At 33.9% G+C, this 19,228-nt stretch overlaps 1 protein-coding gene across 4 annotated transcripts in view; it reads right to left on the reverse strand.

Moving 5' to 3' along the window:
- Nucleotides 1-19,228, reverse strand: part of LOC145276758 (proto-oncogene tyrosine-protein kinase receptor Ret-like) — a 648,944-nt gene that overhangs the window by 231,901 nt on the left and 397,815 nt on the right. For all 4 annotated transcript variants that reach the window (XM_080128005.1, XM_080128004.1, XM_080128006.1 and 1 more), the window contains 3 exons: nt 8,946-9,158; nt 4,789-4,935; nt 1,562-1,660 (listed from right to left, as the gene is read on the reverse strand). In XM_080128005.1, coding sequence (XP_079984131.1) covers nt 1,562-1,660; nt 4,789-4,935; nt 8,946-9,158 — 459 coding nt within the window. The remainder of the gene's footprint in view (nt 1-1,561; nt 1,661-4,788; nt 4,936-8,945; nt 9,159-19,228) is intronic.

The following is a 19,228-nucleotide window of genomic DNA, read 5'->3' on the forward strand; positions in this document are numbered from 1 at the left end:
TGTTACTGTAATACATCGTTTGACTTGGAGACGATAATGTTACAGCCCTCAGGGTATCAGTCTCCTGTTATTGTGTTCTGCAGACAAGGAATTGATAAAAAGAAACTCTTCTCATGCAAGATTCGTTTTGTTTTAGGTATATAGAGGAATAAACATCTTTTGTTGTATTGGTGATAGTTAGACGAGTTTGTGTTGTGATTGTTTAACAGCGGAGGATGGGAGATTGGAGCTTAGATGAGCTATTATCGATGAAAATGACGACAGAAGAAATAAATACCAATGTATACAAATTGAAGGTTATGGTAGAAATACGACTTTTATTCTGTAGTGGAATAGCGTCGTAAGTAGGTGCTAACGTTTAATGCTACTAAGAATGCGCTTCTTTCCTTTAAAAACTACAAAAAATGTTTCATCACCGAAATTACACGTAGTTTAATTGAATGTGCATTGATTATATATACTTATAGCACTTTTGCATCTTCGACGTACATACTTCAGACTAACCTGACAAGCGGCAAAATCCCACCCTTCGCTGTTGAAATTCCTGGATGCCGGAAAGCCTCCTACTCTAATCGGTTCTTCCCTCGGATCTCTAAACTTTGGAATTGTTTCACTGACTGTATTAACCGGCAGAAGTTTAAATGTTATATGAACAAGCATCTTGAGTGATTTACAGATTTTGATAAGTGATTACTCACCTGTAAAAACAATGTATGATCATCGAGTTCCTCCCGTACAGAATGATTCGTGCTTCATGACTTAAGACAAATGATGAACATTTTTTATATTTGTTTAAAAAAAACTGTTATAATTTTATTTTACTTCTTGTTCAAATCAAATACTTATACCAATAAAGTGCGTGAATTTGATCAATTATTGCAAAATATAATAATAATAATAAAAAGAAGAAAAAGAAGAAGAAGAAGAAGAAGTTGAAGCAGCAGCAGCAACTGCAGAAGAAGAAGAAGAAGAAGAACAACAACAACAACCCTTGAATGTGGAAACTAACACACAGGAGCAACAAGTGCGGACCAGACAAACTGCTGCAAAGGCAAAACATGAAACACTACATGGAACCAAGAACACTGAAACCGCATATCTATAAGTTCTCTAACCCAAGCCTACCCCATTGCCACATCACTGCTCCACCCGCAAAAGAGCGGGACCAAATAACCAAGTAAAGTCAAGGAGGAAGGAAAGAGCGATGAACTGACCAGATCTCAGCCGAATAAGTGCAAAGAAAACTTGGACTTTGGGGAGGCTTATTGCTACTCAAATCCCAGCAAAGACCAATAGCTGCTGCCAGCGAGAAATCAATTAAGGACAGCGGCTGTTGCGATAATGTAAATTTATAATGTTATCGAAAGAGTTGGAGAGTACTGGAAACCTGGAGAGACTTGTTGTCACTCAGCTTCCAGGGGAAAGCACAGGCTGTATTCAGGGAAAGATCTTTGAAGACCTGCTTGAAAGCTCCTTGTGAGCCAATAATAATAATAATAATAATAATAATAATAATAATAATAATAATAATAATAATAATAATAATCGAAGAATGTCTTACCAGATATTTCTTCTTCGGAGTCGCCGGTGACATTGGCTGGTTGATATGCCGGTTGAACAGGGCCCGACCGGACCTCTTTTTTACAATTGCATTTCTTGGCTGAATATCGAGAAATAAAATAATAATGCTTAAATTACTTTTCATTAATACTAAATCTCGATATAATTTGAAACTGCTAAATGACATTAGAAGAGTACAAGAATAAAAGCTAAACGTTTCGCTCACTATTACGTAAGCTTTATCAAGAGAGAAGAAAAGCTATTTTTGCCTTTTTCTCTCCTTTCCCTAATACAACAGATATGTGTGTGTGTGTGTGTGTGTGTGTGAGAGAGAGAGAGAGAGAGAGAGAGAGTATATAAGGTAGTTTCCTTCAGTCTTGACAGATTATGGATATCCACTGTAAGGGTGCCTGCACGTGGATTTCTTGTGACAAGAGTTGCACAATGTCCAACCACACCTCGCCTCAGTCGGCGTTGTTAAATAGCAGTGGCAAATGGAGCTTCAGGAAGACTGAAAACAATGCCGAGATAAGCGAAGATGATATACAGTGCCTAGAATTCCAAAATGGTCTCCCATTTTGGTATTAGCTAGGCTAAACGTTGGTTAATTTCTGTGATCTTACGATAATTGGTGTGGCAATCTGATTATGCCGTGTATATATATATATATATATATATATATATATATTATTTATATATTTATATATATATATATATATATATATATATTATGTCAACCTCTTTAAGAAACTCGTTGTTTATCGTTGAGCACTTTCAGTCGGTCAATTTAGCTCATATAATGATTAGATCACTCTGACAGACCTTAGAAAATTTTTTTTAAAATAAATGTTTAAATTTCAACAGCATTTCTCGCAGTTAACGGTGGCCGAATGGATTAGGTTTTTGCTAATGAAACCAGAGATGGTTTCTCTTGCCGGTTCGAATCTATCGACCGGTGGTAACCGTGAAACCCTACACCGATGATTCCCGAAAGGATGAAACACTAGTGTCTGTTGGTATTTAATAATTATTATAGTAAATAATTATATATAATTTTTAAATACCAACGGACACTAGTGCTTTGGGAATCATCAGTGCTGGGTGACATGATTACAGATGGTCGGGAATTTCGAACCCGCCCACAAAGCCATCTTTGACTCCATTAGCAAGGAACTTTACGACTATTCTGAACCGCGAGAAATATTGTTGAAATTTAACCGTTTATTTTTAAATGTCGTAACATCCATATATAAGAATTAAGATTATGTTCTTTGCATTAATATATATATACATATATATATATGAATTATTTTGTCTGAATGTTTATTAAATATTTACTTGCTGAGTTCAGAGATTCTTGTGTTTAAATCTATGCGCATATTGATACGTATGCATTGTACTTCTAATGTTACTTTATATATATTCCTTTATATATGTTTGTGTTGACATATATGAGTCTGCATGTAATTTTGGATATTTGTATATCCGATTGTGTATTGATGTAATCGGTGTATATATATATATATATATATATATATATATATATATATATATATATATATATAATGCAATTAAATATTGATCTCTAATTTGTTACATATATATATATATACGTTATTAGCACGTTGACACAGGTTCTCGTCAGATCATTGAAGCTAAGCAACGTGGACCCTAGTCAGTACTAAAATGGGTGACCATTTGGGCATTTCAACTGCAGTATATGGTCTCTGCTTTTCTCGGCATTGTTTCCAGTCATCTAATACTTCTACTTACTACTGGACATAATCAGTGTCGTTTGAGGACAGATGTAGATTTGAATTGCACAAGCTTTGCCTTACAATTACACGCTTTGCTTCCCTTACAGTGGGCAAGTATTGTCTTTCGAGAGGCATCGGTCAATATATATATATATATATATATATATATAGGATGTTTGCATTTATATATATATATATAAATATATACATATATATATATATAAATGCAAACAGCATATATATATATATAGGATGTTTGCATTTATATATATATAAATATATACATATATATATATAAATACAAACAGCATATATATATATATATATATATATATATATATAGCCCTTATATATAAATTCAAACAGCATAGCATATATATACCAGCAAAAGTACCCGTCGTTGACTGGGTACGAAAACAGCCTACAGAAAATGAACTCTGATTTATTAAAGTATGATAGGTTATGAAAAGGAAGGATTGTAAAGAGATAGCTTCAAATTTGGGTGTATCAAAATCAAAGACAAACAGGATGAAAGTTAAAATAAAATAGATAAACCCCATAATTTATTATACCATACCTGTTCACACTGAAACACTTATCACAATATTCTGTGGATCTATATTAAAAAACCTTCTTAAACTTGTGACATATTTCCATTCTATGGAGGTTAGGCGCGAACGAACACCCTATATTTTTTTATACCATGTTTTTTCAAACTGAAACAGATAGTCGCAGATAGGTATGAAAAGTCTTTATTAAAGTCATTTCCTATTTTCATTCTATGGAGGCCAGGCGCGAACGCAGACACCACAATTTTATTATACCATTCCTGTTTAAGTTAAAACATACTTATCAAAGTATCCTTATGTACATCTATATAAAAAACACTTGCAAACGTTTTTTTTAATTTTTTAATTTTTTATTTCTATACTTTGTGGACCCGGCGCGAATGCAGACCCCACAATTTTAATGAACCACCGTTCTGCCAGATCAAACATACCCATTCCTGTGTCTCGATACATCTTCTATCATTATATGTAATCAGTTTTTTAAAACAGTCAACCATATAGGAGCCTATTCGTGACCACACACATACACACACACACAGACATTCAGCTTTATATATATATAAATATATATATATATATATATATATATATATATATATATACAAACAACCAATAAAATATGTAATTTATCTCAATACGACACATATAAAAATTTATTTGCTTATCAGCTAAAGTATACATTACTTAGATGCAAAATTAAATTCAAATCACACATCCGCGTTAATAGACCTATAGTTTTCACCGGAAATGAATCATATACGTTTCTGTGTAGCTTACAAGCCTCATATATATATATATATATATATATATATATATATATATATATATATATATATATATATATATATATATATATATGGAGGTGCTGGGGTGTTTGATTATGATAATGAATGTTTACTTACGTTCACTGACGATTGGTTTCACTCTAGGCAAGAATTTTTTGCACGTGCACGATCCGGATGTGTCACAGGAGCACCATCCTTCACCCAGCTTAATTCCTCTTGGTGGTTTGTGTCTGTCGTTTAGAAAGCCACCACTGACATTCTTTCCTGAAAAATATAACGAAAAATATAGCAAGCTTTCAATTATCAGAAAATGTTTTCTTTACGAAAATAGAGGCGATAACCCAGGTGCGAACTTTGAGATGTTATTTCCTATGTATGATGACGTATCAAATTTGGAACCGTATTTCGCCATTATTGAGATTTACGAATCTGGTTGACTATGGCAGAATACGAGACCTCATCCACAGCAGCTGCAGTCAAACGGTTAACACCAGGCTACAACATTATCAGCAATGCTGATAAGCTGCAGTAACGATAAAAAAGGTTTCTGTGGATAACTATTTTCTGTATATATATATATATATATATATATATATATATATATATATATATATATATATATAAATATACACCACTAATATATATATATATATATATATATATATATAAATATACACCACTAATATATATATATATATATATATATATATATATATATATATATATATATATATATATATATATCCCTCAAAATAAGGAGTGATATATTTAATGTACGAGAGGGGCTTTTCCTCCATCAGTTAGGATGTGCAATTACCATTAGCTTTAACAAAGCGAATATTGCTAACAATAAAATTACGCTAAACACATTACATATTTCATATAGAAATTTGTAAGTTTGTGCAAACACGCCGACTGCAGTCCTGGTGCTTGGAGTTTCGGATTCTTACATCATCAGCTGAGCTGATGAGCTGTAGTAGCGGCAAAACACGTATTTGTGAATTAATAATCTCTCACTCGTTCTTTTTCTTTCTCTCTATCTCTCTCTATATCTCTTTCTCTCTCCCTATATATATATATATATATATATATATATATATATATATTTATATATATATTTATTTAAATAAGGGAGTAGTCACCAACAATGTGTATTTTTTAACATTATTTTATTATTCCGTGTCTTGGGTTTTCATTGAGAATTATGTTTGGATCATTGTAATAATGTTTTTAAGTCATTGAAATCGTTTTTACGCGCGTTTCAGACGGTCTGTGATGCGTCCTCGTCAGATATATATACACATTTTTGAGGCTGTACTCTGAACCACCTACCGTAGCATCCACAACATAAGTCACTTGGATCGAAGTGAAACGCTTATCAAGTAGAATATTTTAGTCCGTAGCGTTTCTGTAAAGGTGTGCGGTATATCAAAACTAGTTAATATGATAAAGTTTTGCCAACAATTAGCTTTCTCCTCCGATTTAAAAATGTTTCAATGCAAAGGTGTAATTAGAGATAAAATTTTTGATTTCCAAGGCAATCAACTTTGATAAAATATAAATTCGTATTTGTAGCGAAAAATTTTTGTGGCAAACCTGACACTTGCATACTACCGAGAATTGTCAAATGTATTTGCCGAACGCAACAAGTTTTAAAGCTATTCGGTAAAAACGTGCATTTAAAGCACACATTAACATACACACCTATACACATACACACACAGGCATTCACATAGGCACACACACAGATATACACATACGCACATACAGATACACACATACATACAGACATGCAGATAAACACACATTCATATACACATACGCACATACCGACAGACGCATACACAAACAGGTATACACATACACATACACACAAGCAGACGTACACATACACATAGACTTACACATACACGAGTACAGAGAAACACATAAAAACATACAAACACACAAACAGATAGAGACATACACACAAACAAGTATACACACACAGACATACCATACACAGAGAGACATACACATAAAGACACAGACCTACACATGCACACCAACAGATATACACACAAAAATACACAGCCACAAGCATATATACACATACATACATACATATGCACACACTGACATACATATACACACAAACATACACATGCACACAAACATAAATATTCACACACAGACATATGGGTACGCACATACATATACGGACAAATAAACATACACAGACAAAAACAGACATACACATAAACGCAAACATACATATACAAACAAATAAACATACACACACACATATAGGCACAAACAGACATACACAAGCACAAATATACATAGACACAGACATACACATACACGCATACACATACACACAGACATACATATACAGGCAAATTAGCCTACATATTAACATACATAGATAAACAGATATACACATAAACACAAACATACGTATACAGACAAACAGACATGCACATACACACAGACCAACATATACAGACAAACAGATACACATACACACAGACATGCACATACATACAGATACATACACACAAACAGACATACGCATACACAAACAGACATACACATACACAGACATACATATACAGACAAATAAACATACGCACAAACATACATACACACAAACAGACATACGCATACACAAACAGACATACACATACACACAGACATACATACACAGACAGAGATACAGATATACACAGACATACATATACAGACAAATAAACATACGCACAAACATACATACACGCAAACAGATATACGCATACACAAACAGACATACACATACACAGACATACACAGACATACATATACAGACATATACAAAAACATAGACACAGACAAACACATACACAAAATAAATCTCGACTGTAAATGACACATCTCTTTTCTCGGAGATAACAACGCCACTTGTGATGCGTCTAAGACCCTTCTATGTTTGTATATATATTTCTATTTTTGCATTTAAAGAGGGTCACAAGTTGTGTTTTGGAAATAAAATGTTCAGCTTTTGAACAGTCTGGATCAACTATTAATAAGAAAGGTCCGATAACAGCATAACACGCAACCCTTGCCACACGCGGGAAAAAGCTCACATCTATGTGCTTGTTTCTTCCTTTTTTCTACTTTCGCGCCTTTATTTTAGTGATATCTTTTTCCCGCGCGAAAATGAAATTGCCATTCAATTGTTTCTTTACGAATAGAGTAACCAATGTCATTAATTCATTGACAATACGTATGCACATAGATACGCACATACACATAGACTCTTGAACCTTTGCCAGCATGCGCAAACTTACCTGTAAACCTATCCTCGCTTAATAAGATCAAAGCGAATCTAAGCGTTGTCTACTTGCGAAGTCCTGAGCACATACCGAGGGGGTGTTGCTTTTCCAAATAATCGTAGAGGTGCAATTAGAAAAAATATTTTCCATTTTGATTTTCAACTCAACTCAACTATGATAAAATACTAATTCATAGTTTCGTATTTCTGTACTAATTTGTATTTTCGTATTTTCGTACTAATTAAAGCAATATCAAAAAAGTAAATAAATAAACGTTGCATGCTGCCGAACAATCGTGAAATGCATTTTCCGTACACAATTTGCAAAGCTATGCGGAAATGGTGTGCAGTTGTAGGTATTTATCTCTATCTGATCGCAAGGAGGATGTGACACAAAGTGAGCAGACTTATCCAGCATCCCTAAAGTAGACGCATTCTGTCCCTGCAAAAAATGATTAAAAAGTCCCGTCGGCACTCCCGGGTGATGGCACCTCAGACAACAAGTAGCAAACTTGATCCACTCGAAAGACGAGAGGCAAGACTTAGGAAGGTGGACCTCTTAGGAGTACTCAAAAGAGATGACTCAGCCCGAGAGATGAAAGGCCACCGAAATACCCAGTTTCTACGCGACTGATTGTGGAGATAAAAACCTCGATTGACGGGTAACAGCAATCGCAACTGAACATTAAATTATCTGTACGAGTCAATTCACCTATTATTTTTGCATTTATGGTACGCGTACACACACGCGCGTGCACACATACAAACACGTTTGGATTCTAAATGTCCTACCTCATTACTCAGAGATAAAAACGAAAAATGTTTATGCATATGAGAAGCATATGTTTTATCCAAACCCTGGAACTTGCACGGTTATACTCAGACTCCCTTACAAACCTGTCCGCGATTAATAAGAATCATGTGAAGCTAGAAGTTGTCGTTTGACATAGAGTGTTTAACTGAAAGTTGGTTGTCCACGTACTTGTGCAGTCCTGTGGGCATAACATGGGGTGTTGCTTTTCCACATCATCGCAAGTTCCATCCGGGCATTGCTGAATATTTGGTGTGCATGTTGAATACAGTGGGGATGGCGTGTTGATTCCTCCCTTTCGAACTTGGCATCGACCGGTAGGAGAGCCGAGGCCGCAGTGGGAAATGCACTCTTCTTCGCTCTTTAGAAACGAACAACTCAAACCTAAAAATAAAAATAATAATAATTAATTAATTTATAATATGTAGATCAGGCATGTCAAACTGGGAGTTCCACTAGGACCATAACAGTTTATATATATATATATATATATATATATATATATATATATATATATATATATATATATATATATATATATATATATACAGTTTTGAAAATAATAAGCGGAAGTTTCTCAAGAGCTCTTTCGGCTATCATCTCATCAGGAGAAAATTGATAGCGTACAAGATAATATTATGTCGAAAATAAAGAGTTCTAATGGGGAACTTATTGAATGTGCCAAAAGTACGGGGGCACTAAAATAAATTTATTAACGTTTAAAAACGATTAAAATATTGGCACAACGAGGGAAAAAAACAAAAAAAAAAACCCGGGAAGATTCAATTTTACGTAAATATAAATATATATATATATATATATATATATATATATATATATATATATATATACGCAGCATTATATTGACATGCATTTTTTCTACCTAAGCAAAAAAATATATATATATATTCAGGAGAGTATACATACGTAAAGAGACGGTATTGACAAAAAATAACCGTTTTTCTGCATTAAAAAAACGGATCTGTAAAATAGGAACCGAAATTGTAACATGCTGGAAGACCTGTTTTGCATGAAAAATGAATATTTGGATCTTGGAATGTAACTATACTGTTATTCTTTTATGTATGCTCTGTTGTAATATTTAACAAACATTGAGCTTCTTAACAAAAACGATTGGTATACACAGAGTGAAATATAATTGACAGAAACATACTTTAACAAAATAACACACGCGCATATATATATATATATATATATATATATATATATATATATATATATATATATATATATATATATATATATAAACTTTTTACGTAAATATTTACAGTATTTACGTCGACAGTGCTCCATGCGTACGTTGAGGTATGAAGTAAGTTTTAAAAATATACATGATAATTAAAATAAGCAGAAATTTCCTCGTCATTTTACGTCAGTCTATTGCATGGAATTGATGTTGCTTCGTGTTTTTTTTTATATACCCGTGGTAATGGGTTTGCTAGTCAGCCAATCAGATTGTTGACGGATTTAAGAGGCGTTCGAGCAAAAATTGGGATCAACTAAAATAATTCGAAACATCATAAACAAAAAATAAAAACACTTCCATGTCCTAATTCGTATCATTTTTTTTTGTTTTTAACTAATGTTTATTTTTTTAGATTTATCCTTACAATATTTTCGTCTATGTAACTTTTGGCCTTTTCAGATTTGTCTTGTTGAACCCAGGAATCTTCTTTTGTCGCAACGTTACAATCTGCAGGAAATTTCAAACGGAACATGATCTTATGTCAGCCAATCTGAAATAATTCGCAATTGTATTCTTAGTATCGTTCGCATTCAGAATTGAACATTCAAACTCTAGAAGAATGTCACTTTGACCTAAATTTAACTTAGTACTTTATCTGCTACGCCACAGTGCTCTTCCTCAGAACTGCTAAATTTTGGAATTCCCTTCCTGGTTCCTACTTCCCTAACTATACTAACATGCAGAAGTTCAAGTGTGATGTGAACAAACATCTTGTTGTTCAACTCCCTACATAATATCCCTGCAACTTATGTCCCGGATAGTAGCTCCCTACATCAAAGTGGTACTGCGCCTTGTTTGGGTCGAAAATATAATAATAATAAAAAAAAGGGTTCATGCAAATGATACGAAGAAAGTAATTGCGAATTACTTACTAGTTATGCTTGATGGAACAAACACTTGCTATCCCTATCAATTAAATAGAAAGCTCCTTTCGAAAATCCGTGCAGATTTTCGTTTTCTACAGAAATATATTTAAGAATGTTTTTATTTATTCGGTTTTCACCCCGAACAAGGCACAGTGCCACTTTGAAGTAGGAGCTACTATCGAGGACAAAAGTTGTAGGGATATTATGAAGGGGGATGAGTAGCAAGATGTCTGTTCACATTACACTTGAACTTCTGCATTTCAGTACAATTGGGAAAGCAGAATCCCGAAAGAGAGTTCCAAAGTCTAGCAGTTTGCGGAAGAAACTATTGGAGTAGAAGGCTTTCTTACACCTAGGGATCTCTACTGTGTAGGGATGGGATTTAGCTGCTTGTCGGGTCTGTCAGGGGTATTAACGTCGAGGGAGTACAAGTGCTTATAATTCGTCTGAGCATTCACCATTAAAGTACTTGTAGAACAGGCAGAGAGATGCAACATTTCGTTGATGGGTCAGGGGCTGAAGCCTAGTTCAAGATCTATCGGGTTGGCGACTCTCTTTTGAACCTTGTCCAGGAGTTGGAAGCAAGTAGCAGATGCACCAGCCCAAATGTGACAACAGTACTCCATATATAGGCGAATGGTGGCCTTATAGAAGTACAGGATAGTTTCAGATGTGAGTAGCTTTCTAGCACGGTAGAGAGAGTCCATCTTCTTCGCAGCAGCCTTGGCAATGCTCTCTGTATATCTATTCCAGTTCATGTTTCCGATGAACGTTAGTCCAAGGCGTTTGAAGGAAGTACTTTCAGGGAAGGTGCTTTTGACCATTGCTATTGGTGGTAGAGAAGGTTTCTTGTAATTATTGAAGGAAACAGGCTTAGTCTTGGCAGCATTGAATGTGACCATCCATTTCCATATTTCCAAGTTCGACAATAAACACATGAAATGTTGTCCGAATAACACGTCAAGATAAGAATACTAATCCGAATGATTCATATGATACAAATTATTAATCCGTATTTCGAAAATTAAAAAAAAAGAAGTTTTCTACGTTTCCTTGAGATATGAGTTGTGGTCGACACCATTTTTACCATAATGCTCACCCTTCTCATATAATAGAAATCACAACACCATGCATCCAATTTCGTGCTTTCCCATCTTACATGACATCACAGTGTACTCAATGTAATGATGTGTGGCAATTATCGGCTACACAATCACGTATAGTTGGACGACAAGTTTTCGCCACGAATAGAATTGCCTATTTGAATGTTTTTCGATAAACATGGCGTCGAATAAAACTCAATATAAGCAACTGCAAATCATTTCATTGCATCAAAATTAACTTCCATTTAACCAGTTTCTCCTAATTCACACACATTTACAATATTTTTTCTACTTGGGAGTCACCAATTATCAAGGCCCGAAGGCCACTTGAGGATAAGGGTTAATGAATGTAAGGTGGTGGTGTAGTAATCGTTAATGGTATTACCTGGGTAGAATTTGATTATTTATGGGGACGGCACAATCGCAACTTGTTTTACATTGGATTTAAAGGTTACCATGTTGTATTCAATTGGGAAGCAGGCCATCTGAACAGTGTTCCACGGGCGGACAGTTCTGGGAAAGAAGCTTTGTTTTTCGAATCTACGTTTTGATTAAAACACGGTTAGAGAGTGGGGGGAATCGTACATAGTAGTTGTAGTTAGTCGAGTGTTTTTGTGAAAGCTTAGAAAAGAGGGAACGATAGATTGGGGTTCAGTCGAGTACCTTCTATGAAAATAAAAGTTTCTAGTTCTATCAATTAAATTTCAGCGAACCTAATTTGTTATTTATTCGTTTTATTCCTATTTTCTTTCCAACGTGTTCTTTCGTTTTTACAAATTTGATCTTTTCCGTTTTATTACTGCTTGTCACACCGTTTTGTCTAATGAATATTTATTTTAGTATTTTTCATTTGGTTTATAAGTTTCTCTTTTTGACAATTTTTATTTCTGGACTTTGTACTTTTCTTTCCGTTTTATCTCATTTCTTTTTAACCCATCTTTTAAAGTATTGGTTTGTATATAGGTTCTTTCATCTTTGCCCTTTTGCTCATCCGTAACTTTTATTCGTCTGTTCGATTTGTCATTTACGTTTAATCTCTCTTTTAACGTATTTGTATTTTGTAGTTTCTTTCATCCTTGCCCTTTTGGTCCTCCGTACTTTCTAGTTGACTGTCTTAGTTGTTATATAACAATAAATAAGATGAATATAACATAAATAATAAGTAGGATAGAAAACTAGTATTTATGGAGGACCAACATCCAATCAATTTTTATTCATTTGATTACATATTTTCTTTATATAGTTTCTTTCAACCTTTACCCTTTTCGTCACAGCACTTTCTAGTTTTTTTATCCTCATTGTTACTAAACAATAAATAACCATAAGGACACTAAAGTAGAAAGTACGGAAGACCAAAATGCTATGGGTGGATGAAACTATATAATACACTTGCGCTAGAAGATAGATTAAACGTAATAACTAGGACATAAAATAGGACAGGACAATACGGATGACCGCATCCAATCAAATTTCCTTAATCTTTTAACATATTTGCTTAATATATTATCTTTCATCTTTACTCTTTTGGGCCTCTGTACTTTCTATTTTTTTTCCTAGTAGTCACTTAAGTTTAATCCGTATTTTAATGTATTCGTTTCTATATACGATTTTTTTTGTGTTTTGTTAGGCTTTTGGTTTCCCGTATTACGTATTTTTTTTATTAGTTTTTCATGTTATTTATTTACCCTATAAGTATTCCTTTCATGATTCAATATTGTTAAAACAGTCTCTTCTTTTACTCTTTTAGTGATCTGTATTTCACTATTTATTGTCTTATTAGCGAGGAACGCCTGGTCTTGCCTGATAGTAAAATACGCTTAAATATATTTTAATTCATACAGATTTCGTATTTGTTATGACAGAACCAATGCTTTATCGACTATTATATTGTATTTAGTGCTGATTACATAAGTTTAAAAATCAACTTGGGTTCCACTAGCTAAACTCTAAAGCAAAACATTTAGCACTCTATCCAGGTTTCCTACCATTTGAGCTATCGACAGATAGATAAGAAAGATTTGGAATTAAACAACTTCAAGTTGCTTTTGAATGTACGTAAGCGTACAAGAAATATGTCAGCCAGTTGAAATGAACAGTTTGTGTTTCATCTTGTTGACATATTTTTGTATACTTTATTCATCCATCCAAACAAAGATTTTACTTGTTATTAACAATTCGTGGTTCATGATTACAATTTCTTCTTAATACCAGTGTTATGTGGTCAGTAGTTTAAAAGTTTATTGGTTAAGTAGTTATATACAGACATGAATCTACTGTTTTATTTTCTGTTGATTTTTCTCTTATTATTTCTATTTCTTTTATTTAACATTTTTACTGTTTTTACTGATCTGCTGTCCTGTATATTAAACATTTTTTCTCGTTTCTTCCTGATTTTGTGTCAATACTCTTCTTAAGTCCTTCGTATCGTCTTTTTTTCTGTGACCTTCATTAATCTTCTTCAATTCTTTATCTTGTCAACATCAAATAATCAAAACCGTAAATCATCATTTCGAAAATTCAAAAACTTAATTTCTGCTTCGTGTTTCCCGACATAAACCAATTATTATCAATTTACATATAATGTAAGCAAACATATTGCTGTCCAAATTTCCAACCAAGTTGGTCCCTAAAAAGCTCGCCCTTGCATAGTAGCCCATACCGCTTCATCGGCAATAGGCTGAAAAAATGTTAGTAAAAATAAAAAAAAATAATGCATTCTTTGGTGTTAATGTGTTCCGCATAAATACCGGCTTTTAGACTCATCGGATTCCCACTGCTCATATTTCTCCATGGCAGGTGCTCGTCTGAACTCCAATCTCTGGTCCCCCCTCGCCAATCTTTCACAAAAAACACCCGTCTAGCTGAATCCACTGTGAAAATTTTCCCCACTCTTTATCTGTGCCTAAATCAAAACATGGATTCCATGAACAAAGCTTCTTTCTTAGAACTGCACGCCTGTGGAAATCTGTTCCGCCTGTCTGCTTCCCACCTGACTACAACTTGGATGTGTTCAAGTCCAACGTTAACAAATTCCTAATGAACCGCCCCCTTAAGTAAACACTTCATCAAATCTCCACACTAAAGTAATGTACTTTCAATAACCCTCATCCCTGAGTGGCTTCCGGGCCTTGATAAGTGGTGACCACTGTGAAAAAAAAATTAAATTGAACTGACAGTTAAGTAAAATAGATTCATATTCTATAAAGAAAATTTCAAAATGAAATAATCTTCGCGTTCATCTATGGTTTTCAGTCTCTGTCTGCGGCGATATTAAGAATACAATTTAGAATTACATAACACTCCTGTAACTGATGAAACTATAACAATCTAATCTTTGAATCAAAATAAATGGTTCGCTTAGAAATCCCATTTATATTTCAGATTTTGTAACGATGCACATGATGGAAGTTTTGATGTTACATCGGCCGAAACGTTGTAAAAATAAACATCCACGATAAGTAAAATAGTGTAAATGATTAAAATTAGCATTAAAAAATAATTCTGAATGATGTAAATGGGATATTTTACCACTACGGATTTGCAGGTAGCAGTTTGTAAAGAAAGTTTTGTTCGTTTTCACGATTTAATCAAATGATGAAAAAAAAACCTCTCAGACAAGAGCTTCAACATGGCGACGGCTACGTTGCTTGTTATCGTCTACGTCGCATGTTATCGGCTACACCTCAACTTACAGTGGACTTCAAGCCTTCGCCACAAATAGACTCACATATTTCAATTGGAATTGAGCATGTTTTCATATTCGATTTTATGTAGCGGCCCTTAAATCTAATCTACCAAAAGGTGTTCTCGTCTCACAGCACATATACGCAAAGCACGTTGAGTTGATTGATCGCACAACAATGTTGTTTACATGGAACTACACAACATCAGCAGTGTTCTTCACATGTGATTGTACATCGTTACTTCAAGGCGCGGGGTAACTTCTTTTGCCGCGCTCCATTTTCATTCTACCAAAACTTGCCCAGGAAACAGTGTTTCTTGCACAACGCCATTTTGTAAACTAAATGAAAAATCACTTATCACTACTTTCGAAAGGATATGTTGTGTTAATTCTTCTATACACACACACGCACACACACACACACATATATATATATATATACATATATATATAATAGTACATATATGTATAACAGTACATATATATAACAGTACTTATTTAAATATATATATATATATATATATATATATAAGAACAAGTAGTTAATAAAACATGTTAAAAACACTTTCAAAAAGAGTTTAAAACATTTAATTTTTAAAAGGAAGCACAAAATAAGTGGATAGTCCTTAAATCGCGGAGTTTCGAAGAAATAACTTCCCTCTCATCAGGGAGTAGAATATATATATATATATATATATATATATATATATATATATATATATATATATATATATATATATATACTAGCAAAAGTACCCGTCGTTGACTGAGTTCAAAAACAGCCTACAGAAAATGAACTCTGATTTATTAAAGTATGATAGGTTATGAAAAGGAAGGGTTGTAAAGATATAGCTTCGAATTTGGGGGTATCAAAACCAAAGTAAAATATGATGAAAGTAAAAATAAAATAGATAAACCCCATAAGTTATTATACCATACCTGTTCACACTGAAACACTTATCACAATATTCTGTGGATCTATATTAAAAAACCTTGTTAAACTTTGTGACATATTTCCATTCTATGGAGGTCAGGCGCGAACGAACACCCCATAATTTTTCTATACCATATTTCTTCAAGCTGAAACATAATTATCAAAGTATACTTACGCAGATAAATATGAAAAGTCTTTATTAAAGTGTGTGCCTATTTCCATTCTATGGAGGCCAGGCGCGAACGCAGACACCACAATTTTATCATACCATCCCTATTTAAGTTAAAACATACTTATCAAGGTATTCTTAATTACATCTATATCAAAAACACTTGTAAACTTTTTTTTATTTTTAAATATTTTATTTCCATACTTTGTGGACCAGGCGCGTACGCAGACCCCAAAATTTTAATGAACCACCGTTCTGCCAGATCAAACATACCCATTCCTGTGTCTCGATACATCTTCTATCATTATATGTAATCAGTTTTTTTTTAATCGTCAAACATATAGGAGCCTATTCGTGATCAGGCACATGACCTCCAATCTGTAGTGGAATGGGGACATAAATGGATGGTCACATTCAATGCTGCAAAGACTAAACTGGTTTCCTTCAATAATTACAAGAAACCTTCTCTGCCACCAATAGCAATGGCCAGTGTCTCCCTGTCTGAGAGTACTTCTTTCAAACTGCTTGGCCTAACGTTCACAGGAAACATGAGTTGGAGCAATTATATTGAAAACATTGCTAGGGCCGTGGCGAAAAAGGCAGGCTCCCTCTACCGTGCTAGAAAACTACTGACACCTGAAAGTATCCTGTACCTCTATAAGGCCACCATTTGCCCATGTATTGAGCATTGTTGTCACATTTGGGCTGGCGCATCTGCTACTTGTCTCTCGCTCCTAGACAAGGTTAAAAAAAGGAGTCGCCAATCTGATAGGCCCTGAACTGGCATCTAAGCTCCAGCCCATCGACGAAACGTTGCATCACTCTGCCTGTTCTACAAGTATTTTAATGGTGAATGCTCTGACGAACTGAAGACATTTGTGCCCCCACGACGTAGACACCCTGGACAAACCCGACAGGCAGCTAAAGCCCACCCCCACACTGTAGAGATCCCTAGATGTAAAAGATCTTTCTGCTCCAGTAGTTTCTTCCTCAGAACCGCTAGACTCTTGCTGCCCAAATCCCAACATAGTGCCCCAATAGTTGCTGCCCCTGATAGTAGCCCCCTATACCAAAGTAGCAATGCGCCTTGTTTCGGGTGAAAATGTAATAAACACACACACTCACACACATTCAGCTTTATATTATAGATATATATATAATTCACTTTCTTTGTGTATGCGTTTATTCCCTATAGGATCCGAAGCGTGAAATCTTATATTTTGCAAATTTTGCAATTTCAAATAAATGTAATTTGCATGTCTGGCAGTGTTCTTAGAAATGTTTTGTACAGAAATTCTTCTAAGTAACCAAAATTGAAAAAATCCGATCATAGAAGTAGTCTATTTTTCTTATAGATAAAAAGAAGAATTTTTTTTACATGGAATACTTTACAATGCACCGACAAGGGAGATAATAAAATCTTAGCAAATCAGTTCTTCTTAGAAAAAAGAGAATTATTGACATCTGGATATATACTTCAGGGGTAAAGCATTTGGCTACTGATTGATTGATCTTCTGTTCAATCCGACCATTCCATTTTAATATTTTTCTTATTAATGAATTCAATATACGATAAAAGAAAAGGTACCATGCAAAATCGCTGAACTTTATTTCTTCGTTTGTATATTTTAAAACTAAACATTAATACGAAGCAACTTTTCCAGGTATTCCTCGTCATACCCAAATATCAGCTAACGTAATGTTGGAAACAAACACAGACAGCATTTGATGAATGACATTGTTTTTATTATTTTTTAATTAAAAAAAAAATTTTTTTAGCGAATTAGTCCACTGGGAAATTATTTCTTGTAATATAGAATATTCAATAGAGCATTGATTATATAATGATACATACGCAATCAGCATAAATTAAAATATAATGTTTAACCGTATTGTACGACCTGGAAACGCCGTGTGTCCAGTTAGTATATATATATATATATATATATATATATATATATATATATATATATATATATATGTGTGTGTGTGTGTGTGTGTGTGTGTGTGTGTGTGTACCATTTTTTTCATTTAATAAAACAAAAAGCATCCGTTTGATTATACTTTTTAATTATTTTCATTTTTCTTGTTACATTTATTGTGTTGGGGTCAAATTTGTTGATATAGGTCCCACAACGTTTACAGCGGTTTGAGGGTTGGAGAAAGATTGCTTATTATTATTAGGTTGAGCAAAAAAAAAAAAAAAAGGTAGTAGGAAGGCAGGCTCGAACCCGTACCGTGAAGAAGGAAAAGAACGTGACATCTTTGTTATTACGTGTACATTTCCCTACACAATAACTCTGTCAATTTTCAGTCTACAGACTCGAAATCTGATATACAGGTACTGAGATTTGGGAAAATCTTTGTAATTCATTTTCGGCTAGAAATGTGGCTGTTAAGGGGTCAAAGTTAAACAATTTGACCTTTGAGAAC

Source organism: Euprymna scolopes, chromosome 5 (genome assembly GCF_053919585.1).
Source record: "Euprymna scolopes isolate OS-2025 chromosome 5, ASM5391958v1, whole genome shotgun sequence".
Taxonomy (NCBI): domain Eukaryota; kingdom Metazoa; phylum Mollusca; class Cephalopoda; order Sepiida; family Sepiolidae; genus Euprymna; species Euprymna scolopes.